General features: G+C 40.0%; 1 protein-coding gene across 2 annotated transcripts in view; it reads right to left on the bottom strand.

Annotated features, from left to right (window-relative positions):
* Nucleotides 1-372: 372 nt before the first annotated feature.
* gpr158a (G protein-coupled receptor 158a) overlaps nt 373-14503 on the bottom strand; it is a 75997-nt gene continuing 61866 nt past the window's right edge. The window contains exons 7-12 of one of the 2 annotated variants that reach the window (XM_042399908.1): nt 13205-13443; nt 10136-10274; nt 7619-7724; nt 7098-7244; nt 6909-6992; nt 373-6428 (exon numbers count right to left, since the gene is read on the bottom strand). In XM_042399908.1, coding sequence (XP_042255842.1) covers nt 4548-6428; nt 6909-6992; nt 7098-7244; nt 7619-7724; nt 10136-10274; nt 13205-13443 — 2596 coding nt within the window. In that variant the 3' untranslated portion in view covers nt 373-4547. The remainder of the gene's footprint in view (nt 6429-6908; nt 6993-7097; nt 7245-7618; nt 7725-10135; nt 10275-13204; nt 13444-14503) is intronic. The other variant, XM_042399909.1, reaches the window with a different exon arrangement.

Below are 14503 nucleotides of genomic sequence, written 5' to 3'. Positions count from 1 at the left end.
CCTGCAGAGCCTCCATTGATCTCTGTCCAAAAGACCACAACAAGCCATAAAAGCATTTCAGGACAGTCGCCAAGACGCGCATATCCTAAAGTGGTTATGATGCACAAGGCTTTTAAAGGCCTGAATTTCTCCAACTGCATGTCTACATGAGGAATAAGCAAACAAACCTGAGGCAGGGATGATTACTAAGCACAAATGTATCATGGGAGTGTCTTGTATCTTCTTCTCATGGGATTGCAATTATTGCAGTGAGAATGAAAATGCTTTGTGATCTTTGTTTTCTCAAGTTTTCAATTTGAAATAGCACAAAGAATATTCAGAAACACATTAAACACGCACTTCATTTTCATATAAATATTTATTGCAGAGGAGGTATCTTTTATGTACATGCTATCACAATATAACACAATATAAATCTACCAAATATTCCCATATATTGATGCTATAAGCTTGTCATAGAGCAATAGTTATAACAAGCACATAATACAGTGGGTTAGGGACAGAATCACTCACTATACAACTTGTAACAGTCCATAAAAGATCAATTTTTTTTCTTTTTTGTTCTATCAAGGGCAGTGAAACATCGGTCCTACTAATTTCTTGAATTCATGCAGAAGCCACAAGAGCAAGATTTACGACGTTACAGCATTGAATAGTAGTAGTAGCAATAGTAGTAGTTGTATTTGCCATCGGGTGACTTGATTTGGTCACAAGAGAGAAGTCAGGTTTGAAATGAGAGCAGCTAGCCAACAGAACGCACCATGGTAAAGATCCAATTGGTGGATAAAGAGCTACAGGACACAGTATTGTCTATGTCAAGATGGTACAAGAACAATGGTCTTGGTTTGCACACCCGAGTAAATGGTTGAGGTTCAAACTTTCACTGATTCATCAATGATACGGCTAAAATACAATGTCTCCAGAGAAACAGACAATCAGACACTGGATATGCATACACAATTTAATACACAGACAGCTATGGACTGACTTAACTGAGGAAAGCTACGGCAAACACACTCTTTTTGAAATTATGCAAATAATACAACAGATCAGATTGATTTTTATGCAAAATATGTGACATAATTCCATAATATAATGGTGGGATATTGCACTGTTATTATTTTCTGCTCTAAGACAGTATAACTGTAATCCTTTGTGCTCCAACTCTTTCTAATCTGGCGTTAAAGTTTCAAATCAACATAAATAAATACATAAATAAATAAAAAATTGTTTCGACACCAGAAAAAAGTACCTTTTTCGCTGGAAAATGCCATAAAATATTGCTTGTGTTGGTTCTCTTTGAAACAAATGGTTTAAATTTCACCCAGATCATAATTGTTTTAGAGCCTGTGTGAGCTCAAGTCATGTCGTCTTTGAAAATAATTATTATGAAATAAACTCATCTCCTCATTTAAAATAGCTTTCCTACAAGGACAAAAAAGAGGTAAGTTTTTTTTTCTTTTAAATATACAGCATATTATTCATCACCCAGGGCAGTAAAATCCAATGCGGCAGTGATTCCAAAGACTTAAGTCAGTTAAAAAACGGAAAGGGCTTCTGAAATGTCGCTGTTGTCATACCAGGGGTCAGGATTCCCCGTGTAATAGGATCCCGCATCCGCTACCACGATGCAGATGATGGATGACGTTTTACATCTGGTTCATAAATATCATATAGATCCATCAAAGCATTACAATCAATCCATGCACGGTGACAGCTTTTCTCAGATACTATTCCTAAAGGAGCTCATAAAGCAGAGGTGATGACAAATCCACGCTGTAAGGCAAACACTCCACATTTGAAATATTTCAGACAAGCAAGGTCAATGGCAGAGGTAATTTCTCAGTAGGTGGAGGCAGATATAAGACGTAGCGTCTAAATCATGTTTATAGAGTCTAGCTGTAGAATCATGTTAAACAAAATCGCATAAGAACGGCTACAAATATTTGTCAAATTTAGCAGTTGAAGAACTGTTTAATCAAATAAGGACTTTGTAAAATTCTCACTGACAAGCACTGATTTTAATGACAATTAGTAAGGACTCCTACAGAGCTCGGATATTTTATCATGAGGAATTTGACAGCAATTACAGATAATTACAATCAGTGACAACATTCAGTGATACCATGTAATTCTCACAAGATACCATAAAGTACTGTAGATGCTATATTGATACATAGTTTTCCTCACATTACAGCAATTCTTGTCAGGTATTCAGCAGTTAATATTTTGATATATAAGTGGGAGATTTCTTATTTTTACCGTGATCCCAGGATGTATAGTGCATGATGAATATTTAGACATTTTGATACAAAACACTGAATGAATCAAAACCTTCAAAAGGTTTAGTAAGATAAGTAATTGATAACCACATTGCTAAGCGTAATTCTAAAATGATTACCGTAATTAATCAATTGGGCTTTAGCCTATTTTGTATTAAGTCGGGACAAAACATGCATTACACTACTTGTGAACTTGCAATATAGAAAAAAAGAAAAAAAAAATGATGGCAGTATAATGCTTGTTAAAGAAAAGGTCCAGTTTATAAAAGCTTGTGTCTTATTTTTCGTAGTTTTGACCATTGTTTAAACCTGTTATGATAACATTTTAGTAATTGCTATGATCTGGGAGCACAGCAACATGGTAAACAAACCAGTAGTTTAGCAGTTTAGATTATATAAAGCACTTTATTTGGAGGTAAAACTGAGAGTAAGTGTACTTGACTTGACCCAGATCTCAATTCAAATAGTTCTGGTGTTACTGACGGTTGTTTTTCTCAGTTGGAGGAACAATTGGACAATCAGCTCTTCGAGGGCAGGATATGAAATGGGGACATCTTCCTGGGGTCGATGAGATCGATGCAGCTATAAAAGTTGTTGTAAGTCAACTTACAGAAAAACAACTTTTAAATCAGCATATTTATTTTATAGATAGATGTGCTGCTTATAGCAGCCCCTATACAACAACTTCCGTATTGACTGAAAATGACATCAAAACTGGCTGATGATGAACTCTGTTTCTGGCCAGGAAGTCGATCGATAAACTATAACTGACGTTTACAATGGAAAAGTTGGGAAACAATATTATTTTACAGTTCACCCTTGGGGTTTTTTTTTCCAAATAAGTATACACATATATGTCTGTCCGACTGCTCATGTTTCTTGCCCAACAGGACTTTGTTGTAGTTTCTCTGATTCAATGTTATTGTTACTGATAAGAATTATGGCTAAAACAAAGAAAATAACACCCAAGCTGTAACAAACCAATATTATCCTTCAAGCTGCAGGTTGTATGTACCAGCTGTTTGTAAAACCTGCAGTTAAACCTGCCAACAAAAAGATCCATGCTGGATTCATGAACAAAGCTGGTGCAAATTATTTCCTTAGTATCCCCTCAGTATTTCTCTGCTTAGTTTTTACAGTGTACATATGAGCCATTTTGACACACATTCATATTAATGCTGCTCTCTTATAATATTTACCGCCTTGAAGGAGCTTTTAGAAATATGAAAGCAGGAAAGTGAGTGCCTCTGATATTTAAAAAAGTCAACTATAATGACATTATATTTGTCAACACATTAACTGCTTTAGTTGACAAACCAGTAGGGACCAACAACTCTCGTTACCTGGCTGTGCATGCTGCTTATATAATTCACCGTCACAAAATGCTGAAGAGGAAGTCACTTGCTTCACTTCAGACTGATACAAGACAATGCTAGTTAGTTAGGCACATACAGTACATCTCGGCAGACTTGGAAGCATTTTAATCTGCGGAGAACTACAATTAAATAGATCTAAAAATAACAAAACAAAAAAAATGCCTAAGCTTGGTTGGTATGATATCCTGTTTGATATCGTGCCATGACGTTGAAAGTAAGAAGATGAAATGTACAAGAAGGACAGTCTGTCCTCAGTTCTTAATTTATGGAGTTGGCTAAAGTGCTTTAGGCTGATTTCCTCACTGAGTCCTTCCCTCTGTGCTAAGGTTTGGACACAAACTAATAAATTAACTTTATAATATTGAGACCAACATCCTCTCTTTGCAATTGTTCCCTTATTCTTTGGCTTTCACTTTTTCTGTTTTGTCTTTAATTTCATACTTCTTGTTCCTATACACAGCAATATTTTTTCTCTACACATCTATCATGCCATATCCTAGTCCAAGTAATGATGTTAATGGACAAAAAAAAATCGATGTAAGAATCGTTGGCGGAATACAGAATATGATAAATGCAGATTTTCAACATTGCTCATGAAGTGAAAAGGCTGAATCAAAAGTTGCATAAGTAGTCTAAGATTCATCGTCAGGATTTTCCTGTAATAATCTGGAATGCTCGTCATGACTTTGTTTTGTTTTTATACATTTTACTTATTTTCAAAATAGGTAAAACCGGAACAAAACCTCGGAAAGGAAGGCAACTTGTGGAACTTGATCAACTTTTCTTCCAAGTCACCGTACTAATAGTAAAAGGTAATATTTAACGATTTCAAAGTGAAAAAAAGTATACATCAATAACTATAATTTCAGTGGTCCATTAAGGTTGAGTGTCACGCCTTCTTGCTCGATGTGCTATCCTCAAAGTCCCAGGGACAAACATCTGCCTTTTTTGGAGCACTTACAACTCCGCCTTTAGGATTTGGATTGCTCTGTTTCACTACAGAAGCACTTTTGTCAGTACCTTTCTTATCTGATGTATCCTCAAAATCCCATGGACAGACTTCAGCCGGCTTTGCTTTGGCTGCTCCAACATTAGCACTTTTCCTTTTTTCTACCACTGGCACCTCCTGATGACTCTCTACATCCCAGGGGCATACCTCAGCCATTTTTTGTTGGCTCATTTGTTTCTCTGACGATTTACTCTTGTCCTTTGCTTTTGTTCTACTTCTTTCATCATCAGTGTCTTTTGATTTCTCTTTCTCAACTGTTCTTGTGGAAGGGGTATCCGTCTTTTTTGAGGGGGATTCCTTGGTTTTGGAACCTCGAGAGGGGCTAGGTGTTCTCTCAGAATTCGGAGATACTGCAGTGCTTTCATAGTCCCAGGGACATACATCTGCTTTCGAAGTTGGTGGTTGGAGTGAGACTGCTATTTTGGATGGATCTGAAAGGGTACTTCTCCCTTGCCCATCCACTGGAGAGGTGCCTTTTCTCTGCTTTGTCATATTTGGTGAACAAGCTAACTCTGTCGTCTTTTGTGCCTCTTCGAAGTTCCAAGGACAAACCTCTGCCAGATTTGTTTGGGAGCTTTCTACTTTAGAAAGAGGCTGCTGGGTCTTAGCAAGCTGGCTAGACTGACTGGATGTTTGTTGCTTCAACCCTTCCACTTGACTGGTTTGACTCTCACCTCCATCCTCCCATGGACAAACCTCTGCTCGAACAGCAGTTGTCCTCTGGATTTCCTTTGAATGCTGGGCACTCGATGGAGATTGATCAGAAACTTTCTGCTTCTGCTGTTGAGATTTGCCCCCCTTGGTGCCACCTCCGTGAACTGTTGTGGTTTCCTTTGGAGCTATGGATACATGCTTTTGGACTTTGTTTTCAGAAGGTGTTGGAAGATCCTCTACTTCCCAGGGACACACTTCTGATAGATCGTAGAGATCCTTTCCCTTGACTGGATCAGAACAGATTGTGGGCTGGCTGCCACTCACTGGCTGTTTCATGATTCTGCCTTTTGCTGTGGTCTGTTTGTACTCAACTGACTGGCTAATGATCATCTTGGGTTGGCATTCATTCTCTGACTCTGCATTTACCCTTGTGTCTTTGCTCTTTGGCTGACTCTTCTTATTGCTGTCCTCTGTACTCTGGGTCTTTCCTGTCAAACCCAAAGTCTTCTCTTTGGCACTGGCAATGACACTGAGGGACTTCTGCAACATGGAGGCTCTAGGATGAATTGGTTTCTTGTCTGCAGTGAGGTTATGGGCACTGGCTGACTTGCAGACCAAGGGTACTGATTCGGTAGATTCACTGGGGACACTTATATTCTCACTGGACTTCTTCTTGACCAGTTTCTTGCCCATAAGTGTATCCAGGAGGGACCCTTCAGCTGTGGTCACCTCCATCTTCTCTGTCGCCGAGCTGTTTGAGTCTTCACTCTGGTCACGGACGTGGTCGTAACTACTGTGGGACTTCTTCAGGGAGAAAACCTTGTTCTTCAGTGTCTCCTCCTTTGCTGGCTTTCCCGGGTGAGTCGGATCGAATGGGTTCTTCTTCAACATGCAGATGCTGTTACGATTGCTCCCATGTTCTCCAGCCTCCTTGTCCTCACGGCTGCATTGCCGGTGCACTGATTCAGGAATCTCAGTAATGCGCCTCATCAGAGAACGACCCAGCCCCTTCTTGGAGCTCCGCTTCTTCTGGAGATGAGGGTTGTTTGCCAACATCTTCTTCCTCTTGTAAATCTCTAACTGGGAGTAGAGTTTCTTCAACTCCTCCTACACGTTCATGAAAGAATGGGGGGAAAGACAGAAGTAAAGTGATCAGTCACTCATTTACAAATAAATAAGTGTATTATTCCACATTTAAAAATGGACATCTGATCAAAACACTTGAAAAAAAGCCAACGTTCTACTGCACAGAAAACATGCAGTACAAATTCATGACACGTGACAACAAACGGTTTTTAAATGATGCACTATGGAATATAACATGCTGAAAAACAAGCAAAGACAGGACAGTCTTGGACAGCATCAAATAAGGAAACGGATTGTGTTTAATGTTAGGTCTGAAACAGCCTCTAAGCTCAGGTCTTGAATTTTCATGTTTTTCTGTCTGTATGCAGTGAACCTTCTCAAGCAGCAGGATCATCATAATACCACTCCCTTGATTAAATAGGCTTGAGGGGGACATAGTGCCAAAATTATTGGTAGAAAGACTTCTTCAGCTCTAACAGACAAACAGAAATCTCTGCTCACGTTGGTACGTTTTTCCCAAAGACTGTCGTAAGACCTTACGCCACAGCCATTAATAGAACTGAGATGGCCCATTTCGTCTGGTGTCTGCAATAAAAAACTGCCATGGCTCAGTATTTTTGGAGGATTCAAAAAGTATTACCAGGTTATACAATGAAAAATAAAAGGCAAACAAGTGGAAATGGTGCTTACCCGAATGTCTTCAGGGTCCAGACTGTGTTCACTCCAAGCTGATGTGATGCTGCTGTTGAGATACGACCCAGAACGTCCCATGTCCAGCTCGTCCTCATAGGCCTCCGAGGCAATATCATCTCTCATGTGGGTGCCAGCAAAAAGGAACTGGTGGGAAGGCATTAAAAAAGAACAAAATTTGTTTGTTCGAATGTTTACCTTATTGAAATCTGACCATAGAATGTCATATGGCTGTCAAGAGCCATATTACATATACCCAATGTTACTGTAAATTAAATAATAATGACTTTATTGAAATAGCACTTTTCAGAAGTAGTTACAAAGTTCTTTACAAAAAATTACATGAAATGAAGGAAATACATAGATCAGACTAAAATAAATCAAATTAAAAGTAAGAATGCAACATTTTATTTAGAAACAGTTGAATTGTACAGCTGGAAATTAAAATTTGGTCAAAAAACAAAAGTCCAGACTGTCTTTTTTGTTTTTCATATTTGTACAGTATGAATTGGGTAATTTACCTTGGGGATGAGAAGTAGACCCAGTGTGACTGTTACAGTTAAGTGCGTGTGGGTGAAGAACAGTAGCAGCATCCAGTCTGGATGAAGCTCAGGAGCAAGAGTAAACCTATTAGGATGTAAAGAAAAAAGAAAGACGAGGCAAAGAATAACAGGAAGTGAGAACCAGGAATCAGAAAACTAGAAATCAAACCCAGGCGAAGAAACCCAAATGTTTAGCTGATTTATTTAAGCAGCTGTAGACAGCATTACTACTGGTTATACTACAGTATGTATAATGTTATGCAGGATCATTACTCAAGCTGCTCAACCTCACTGTGAACACTGACAGTGTATTTTAGTATCTATGCTCGTATATTCTTTTAGTACAAGAATTTTGTTAATAAACACCTACTGAACATCTTTAAGAGAGCTGATTCCAATACAGTAAATGCTGTGAACTATGACTGAATTATGTTGTGATATTCATACACATTGTTCTGTCTACAGTAAACCTCTTAGATACATATGGGAGAGATATAGAGCAGCAGCCAAAGTTGATTTATACACTATCTGTCAAGGCGTCAGTTCCCCTGCTTTAAGTAGGCTCATATAATGTTCCACTTGGGTGATCCTTTTGCCAGCAAGGACACAATATTTCCCTCATTCTTTGAATTGGATTCACAATAAAGGGGAGTGACCTTGATCTGGTCACAAGATTCGGTCTATTTATACATCAGACAGTAATACACTGGGATGACTGTGGCGTAGCAGTTGGAGGAAAATGAGATAATTACTGGCTGAAACAATAGTGGTGTGAGGAGTAGCTCCAGCCTTTTATTTAAAATGAACTAACAGGCTTTCAGCACAGTGAGACCCCGCATGCACTAAGGATATGAAGGCATGTCCTGTCAGATGCTAATTCAACCACTGGAGAGCCTCTATCCAAGCAAATGTCATCTACCAGGCTCATTACGTTGTTGAAGTTGGCAAATGGCTAATTACTGCAGTAATAGCTTAGAGGCGCAAATGAAGGCAAACGTCCAGCGTATGAAATGTCCCAAAGCTTTGAAGTCTCCCCTCCTTCATGTTTTGTGAGAAGTTTTCTGTGCAGATGAGGATTTAATAACCTTGGCATGCTGTCTCCTCACAGCCTGCAGTGTCTCACTTCATGCTTCGACCTCCAGCTATTACGTTCCCTTCATTTTCTCTCAGCATCCCATTCGCACCTGGACCTGACTAAAACCTGATGACTATCACAGAAAACAAGAAGGTCTGAGCTTTAACTGGTCACTGTGGGATCAAATAGCAGGTTCTGTGAGTAACACAAATGGACACCGGATGCCTCTAACAAGCCCCGGTGTACAGTGTAGCCTCTAGTGTCGGCCAGTCAGAGTCAACTCGCTGCACCAGGCAACTGTTCCAATTTATTACGGGTCTCATATGGCTATTTTTTTTTACAGAGAAAAGCCTCACAACAAGGCTGAAGAGGTCCGTAGCAAAGTAACCGTAAAGAGCCAGATGTTCAAATAACAGACAAACTGTCTATATGTTGATGATACAAAATTTATTGGTAATGGATGTTAATTTATAACTGAAATATGGCTGCCAATAATTCAAGCTATTTATGCTGTCTTGAAATAAAAAAACATAAATCATTCTGACATGGTTCATTAGTAAATGATGTGATGGAGCTGAGCTCTCAATTAGGGGGACTCCAACAAGGAATAGCTGTGGCGGTGTCAGCTGAAACGTCTCATTTATAAACTGCACGGTGCAGCTATTTGACATGTACACTGGAGGGAGAGGGGCGATTTCACTACAATAAAAGACAACTCCCAGATGAACAGAGGGGTTGAGCTTCATGTCACAGCCTATATGTGATGAAAATGAGACAGTGTGGTGGGAGACGTAAATGTCAAAATGACAGCACCGCAGAGCAATCAAAGGCTGTGATATTAAAAATGGAGCTGGTAAATGTGGAGCAGCATCTGCATGTTGAAGGAGATGTAATTGTTAGTACTTATGTACTTATGCTCAGGCCAGGGATTGATATTTAAACATTTTGCTGTGATCGTCTAAGCTTGAAGGTTCAGTTCACAAAATTTACATAAAATGTTCAGTAGTTTTGTAGTTACAGTCTTAGTAAGGTCAGTTATATTGCTATGTAACTGAAATTACAGAAATTAGTTCTCCGACTTCTCTTTTGTACTTGCTCTAATATTATGATGCCATGGCAAATTCTACTCAGACTAACTGGGTCAAGTAGGGTCTTGCTTTACTGCTGCAGGTCTCAAGTCTGTATGTCAATGTGTCCAATACCAGAGTGGATCTGAATGGACCCAAGTGTATGCGGTATCAGTTCTGATCATGTGGTACCTTACAAATCATCACAGGAGAAAATGGTGTGTTTTGAGGCAAGAGGAGACTGTGAAGTGTAAAGGGAAGACAAATATGGAGGTGCCGTTTCTTGATGTGAGAAACAAGTTAAAGGAGAACAAGGAGGTAAAATCAACCAGCGCAACTGGTGGGAGTTGTTACCTGATGACATAGAATATCGCTGTCAGGACAAGCTCATTGTGAACAGCGATGGCCATGTAGCGAGGCTCGTGGAACGCCGACGGCACCGTCCTCACAGCGTAACACAGGTACACTGACCACAGCAGGAAGAGGAACTCAGCTGTAAAGCAAGAAAGAGGAACAAGTGGTGAACACAATGGAAGCACAGGCCAAGAAATCATTTCTATGCAGTGCACATGCAGGCTATACAGGCCAAAAAAAAGGGATTTGCACCCACTGAGCAGGCACTTCACAGTTCAATGCTCTTATGGAGCTGGTGCAAATGGTTGTACAACACAGGTATACAGGGAAATACCCTGTTCAATAGAAGCTATTAAAATCATTTGTAACAGCTGTGGTTGTATTCTCTGGGTACTAAATAAATCCCCATGCACCACCATGGCAACCCCATCTAATGTTTCCCAGGTAGCCAGCTCCACAGCAATAAACACGCTGCTTTTTCTATGGAAACCTTTTGCCATTATTTTGACATTTATGGAGTCGTGTGCTTGAACTGTGGGGCTGTCAGGTCTGAGTGAATCACATTTTTGGCTCACAATAGAACAACAGTGAACACTAGATGCAATGTCCCACTCACAGAATTATTTATTAGGGTTGTGTGAGGGCATATGGAGATCAAAATAGCTTGAATGAATGAAACAAATCTACAGTACATCAGAAATTTTTTAGGTCTAAAAAATCTGAATCTCCCTAAAACCTTAAATCTTTAAAAAAAAATCTGTAAATTAGGGTCTGTATCTTGAAAGAATAAGGCAGGTTACTACACTAGAATAAATAAATAAAACTTTATTTTGGAAGCAAGTTGAAATAGTGTTGCTGCATAATATGTAATTTTCTGACTAGGGGTCTCTCAATCAAAACAATAAAAAAAGAGGGAGTTTGCTGAAGTTGTGAAGTAGCGTGGGATCATGGGAGTTGTTGTCTTCATTGCTAAACAGCGACCATTGCCGTCATTACAGTCAGCTTCACCGTTCAGGGTTTTTTTGACCGAGAGATACTGGGTTTGAACATTGCTGGAAACATTTGGGATAATCTAAGTACAAAACTCAACAAAATATATAACATAGGTCTTGTTGTTTCTTAGATATTTTAATGCAGTTAAAGTTACACATTGGGCCTATACAGGGGATGTATCATGCACATTTCCAGGTCTGTATTTTCATTCTGGGGCTCTACCGGAATATCTTTGCATGATTTATAGTTAAATTATGCAGCCCTTCAGTTCAGTCTCTGTCTGAAACAGGCCGTTTTAGCTCCTTTCTCTTTAAGCCCCCCTCCCAATGAGCCTACTCTGTTCTGATTGGTTAGCTTTTTGAAGACAAAAAAGGACCACGGTTTTCCTGAGTCAGCAGATGTAACAGCATGCAGATTTCTTAAACGTAAGAGATGCTGCTCCCCTCCAAGCGTCTTTGATTTATCATCTGTCTTGATCTGGTGCTGGTTGCCCTCTCCAACACAGGAAAACATCCAAAAGTGTAGCACCAGTGGAAAGGATTAATGTCTTCTTCTGGGAAACGTAAGAGCATTGCCAAATGTAGATGAAGGCAAATTGTCTTACTCATCCAAGTTCTCCTTCAACTCATCACTCACTCTTCCCTCTCTTTGAACTCCACATGCTATCATTCCTAACAAATTACTTCTTGATTTTATGCCATGAAAGTAACACATGATTTCTCACTGTGGTGTGCACACCCAGAATGCAGTGTATACTAATCTATCACAACACCCAATGCAGCCCCTCAGTTCAGCCTCTGTCTGAAACAGGCCGTTTTAGCTCCTGTCTCTTTAAAGCCCGCCTCCCTAGGAGCCCACTCTGTTCTGATTGGTTAGCTTCTTTAAGCTGCCCCTAAGGAGACTTTTGTGGGCTTCTGAGGCTACGTAAACAAACAGTAGTAGTAGGATTTCACTTCTTTTACTCATTCTTTACTCGAAATATAAACTTATCAAATACACCCGTACATGTTCAAGCCGAAATCTGAGCCAAAATATGTGAGTGGACAACGCAAACAACCTGTGGAACAACCTTAGCAACAAAGGCTACAGAACAGACGGCCGGTTGTGGGCATGCATGAACAATCTGATGTCATCATAGGGAGGAAGTAGAGGTAACTTTGCGGACCGTTCGAAGCAGGCTGAAGCCCTGGCTTTTGACTTTCAGGGAGAATTTCACATAAGTTCAACTTAAAGTTTTAACATAAACATTTTTTTGTAGGAAGGCCTATCAGTTTGTCATTGAAAATTGTGTGCTGATGGGTCAGCAAGAATTTGAGAGAAATATAATGCAGATTATATGCATTAAATTGCATTTTTGTTGTGCATACTTAGGCCTAATGATAAATTGTTATTGATTTTAAACTACACTCTTCCATGTTGGCTTTTGTGTGGTGCAAATAAAGTAGAGTGTAAAGTAGTAAAGTACAATGTATTACAACAAGACTGACTTTCTGTCTTTCAGGAAGATGTGTGTGTGGTTTATGATCTGCACGCAGGTGACGTCAGAGTTGACCCACACATCCCTATTACCGAGCTATTTTTACCTCCTAATAAACATAATGAAAATGCCGCCTCAGTGTACAGTATCACAGCATGAAGGCTCTGCTCGGGGTCCATCTGTTTCTCCAGAAGTCAAAAAGGACCATAGTTTCCTGTCATGAAGCCTGAGTCAGCAGATGTGCAACAACATACAGATTTCTTAAATGCAAGAGATGCTGCTCCCCTCTGTGCGTCTTTGATTTATCATCTGTCTTTGTCTGGTGCTGATTGCCCTCTCCAACACAGGAAAACATCCAAGTAGCACCAGTTGAGAGGATTAATGTCTTGTGGGAAAAGCATTGCCAAATGTGGATGGAGGCAAACTGTCTTCCAAGTTCTCGTTCAACTCATGCTATCATTCCTAACAAATTACTTTTGATTTTATGCCACAAATACCTCAAATAACCTATGTTTTCTAACTGTGGTGTGCACACACCGCAGAAGTGTGTCATCTATTCACAACACCCTACGCAGGCATAGAGCGGTTGTAGGGCTTACCGACAGCCATCATGTAGTCCCAGCGATCCAGCAGGCACATACTGAACTGCAGTCCGTCAGGCGTGTAGCCCACATCGATGAGAGCCAACTTCCTGTCCGGGTTCTGGCAGACAGCAGATGTCCAAGCCACGAGGAACCAGAGGACGATAAGCAGGATGATGCCCAGCAGACGCAACACTCGCCAGCTGGTCATATAAGGGATCCTCTGGGCTGTACGGGACAGGAACACCTTCAGCACCCTGTGGGGGAAGATGAGAAGCTCACTTTGGGAACAGAATCATGTTTGGACAGTAAAAGATAGCATCCATTAAAGGGAAATGTTCCCCTTGTTTACTCTCACATTGTTCCAAATCATCATTGATGAGAGTTTTAATGATTAACTTGAGCCTACTTGTCTTAGTAATGTCCTACATTTCCCAGAATTCAATGCTGTCAGCACCAGAGGGAAGTAAGTAAGTAAAAGTCAACATTTCTTGTGGCTGCAAATCACTGTGGTCTATTGAGGATAGCATTGGTGGAGAAACTGGTATTACTTTTTCCCATATAAATCTCTCACTGTATGATTGTTGAACATTAGTGTGAAATGAGTCGACAGTAGGAAGTACCCTAGGGTCCACCACTAAAACTTTGAGACTGTCCTCACCATAAAAACAACGGCATTCATCAACAAGAACAAAAAACACTTACAGCGACATTTCATTACGTTTTCCTGACAAGGGCCTGTTGTGGCTGTGCAAATCATGACGAAAGTAGTGTGACATTATATTGCTGCAAAATATTGCGAGTATGAGGGTGGATAGTTGGGTCAACAGAATGCGTGACTGTGATACCAGATTTCAGTTCACATCACTTTTCTTACCAACAGAAAATGTCAGTTTAACCACAATCTTTCCCTAACTTAAACTAGGAAGTTTTAGTTGCTTTTTTAGTTGGCTCAGATTTCTTCAAGTCCATCTTAATACAATCCTCACATACACATATGTATGTTGAGAGAGTTGGGTCACCGTAATTATCCCCCCTGTCCATACTGGTCATGAAGAAATTGAGTGTAGAGTGTTGAGTCTAAGAAGTCTTGCACAGTCTAAATGATCCAACTGAAGTTGATCTATTCGTCCTGGCAGTCGTGTATAGTTTTATTGCTGATGTTTTGTCTCGGTTATGTAACTAACAGGACGTATGCCCCTACAGCAGCTCAGCAACAAAACCCCGTCCAGTGAAACACAAAGAGGGAACTTTGTAGTAACTAGTGCAGACTAGTATATTGCTGGACCGTGTATGGTCAATGTGTGAAATCGTGGC

Source organism: Thunnus maccoyii, chromosome 21 (assembly GCF_910596095.1).
Source record: "Thunnus maccoyii chromosome 21, fThuMac1.1, whole genome shotgun sequence".
Lineage (NCBI taxonomy): Eukaryota > Metazoa > Chordata > Actinopteri > Scombriformes > Scombridae > Thunnus > Thunnus maccoyii.
This window is presented reverse-complemented; position numbering and strand designations above follow the sequence as displayed.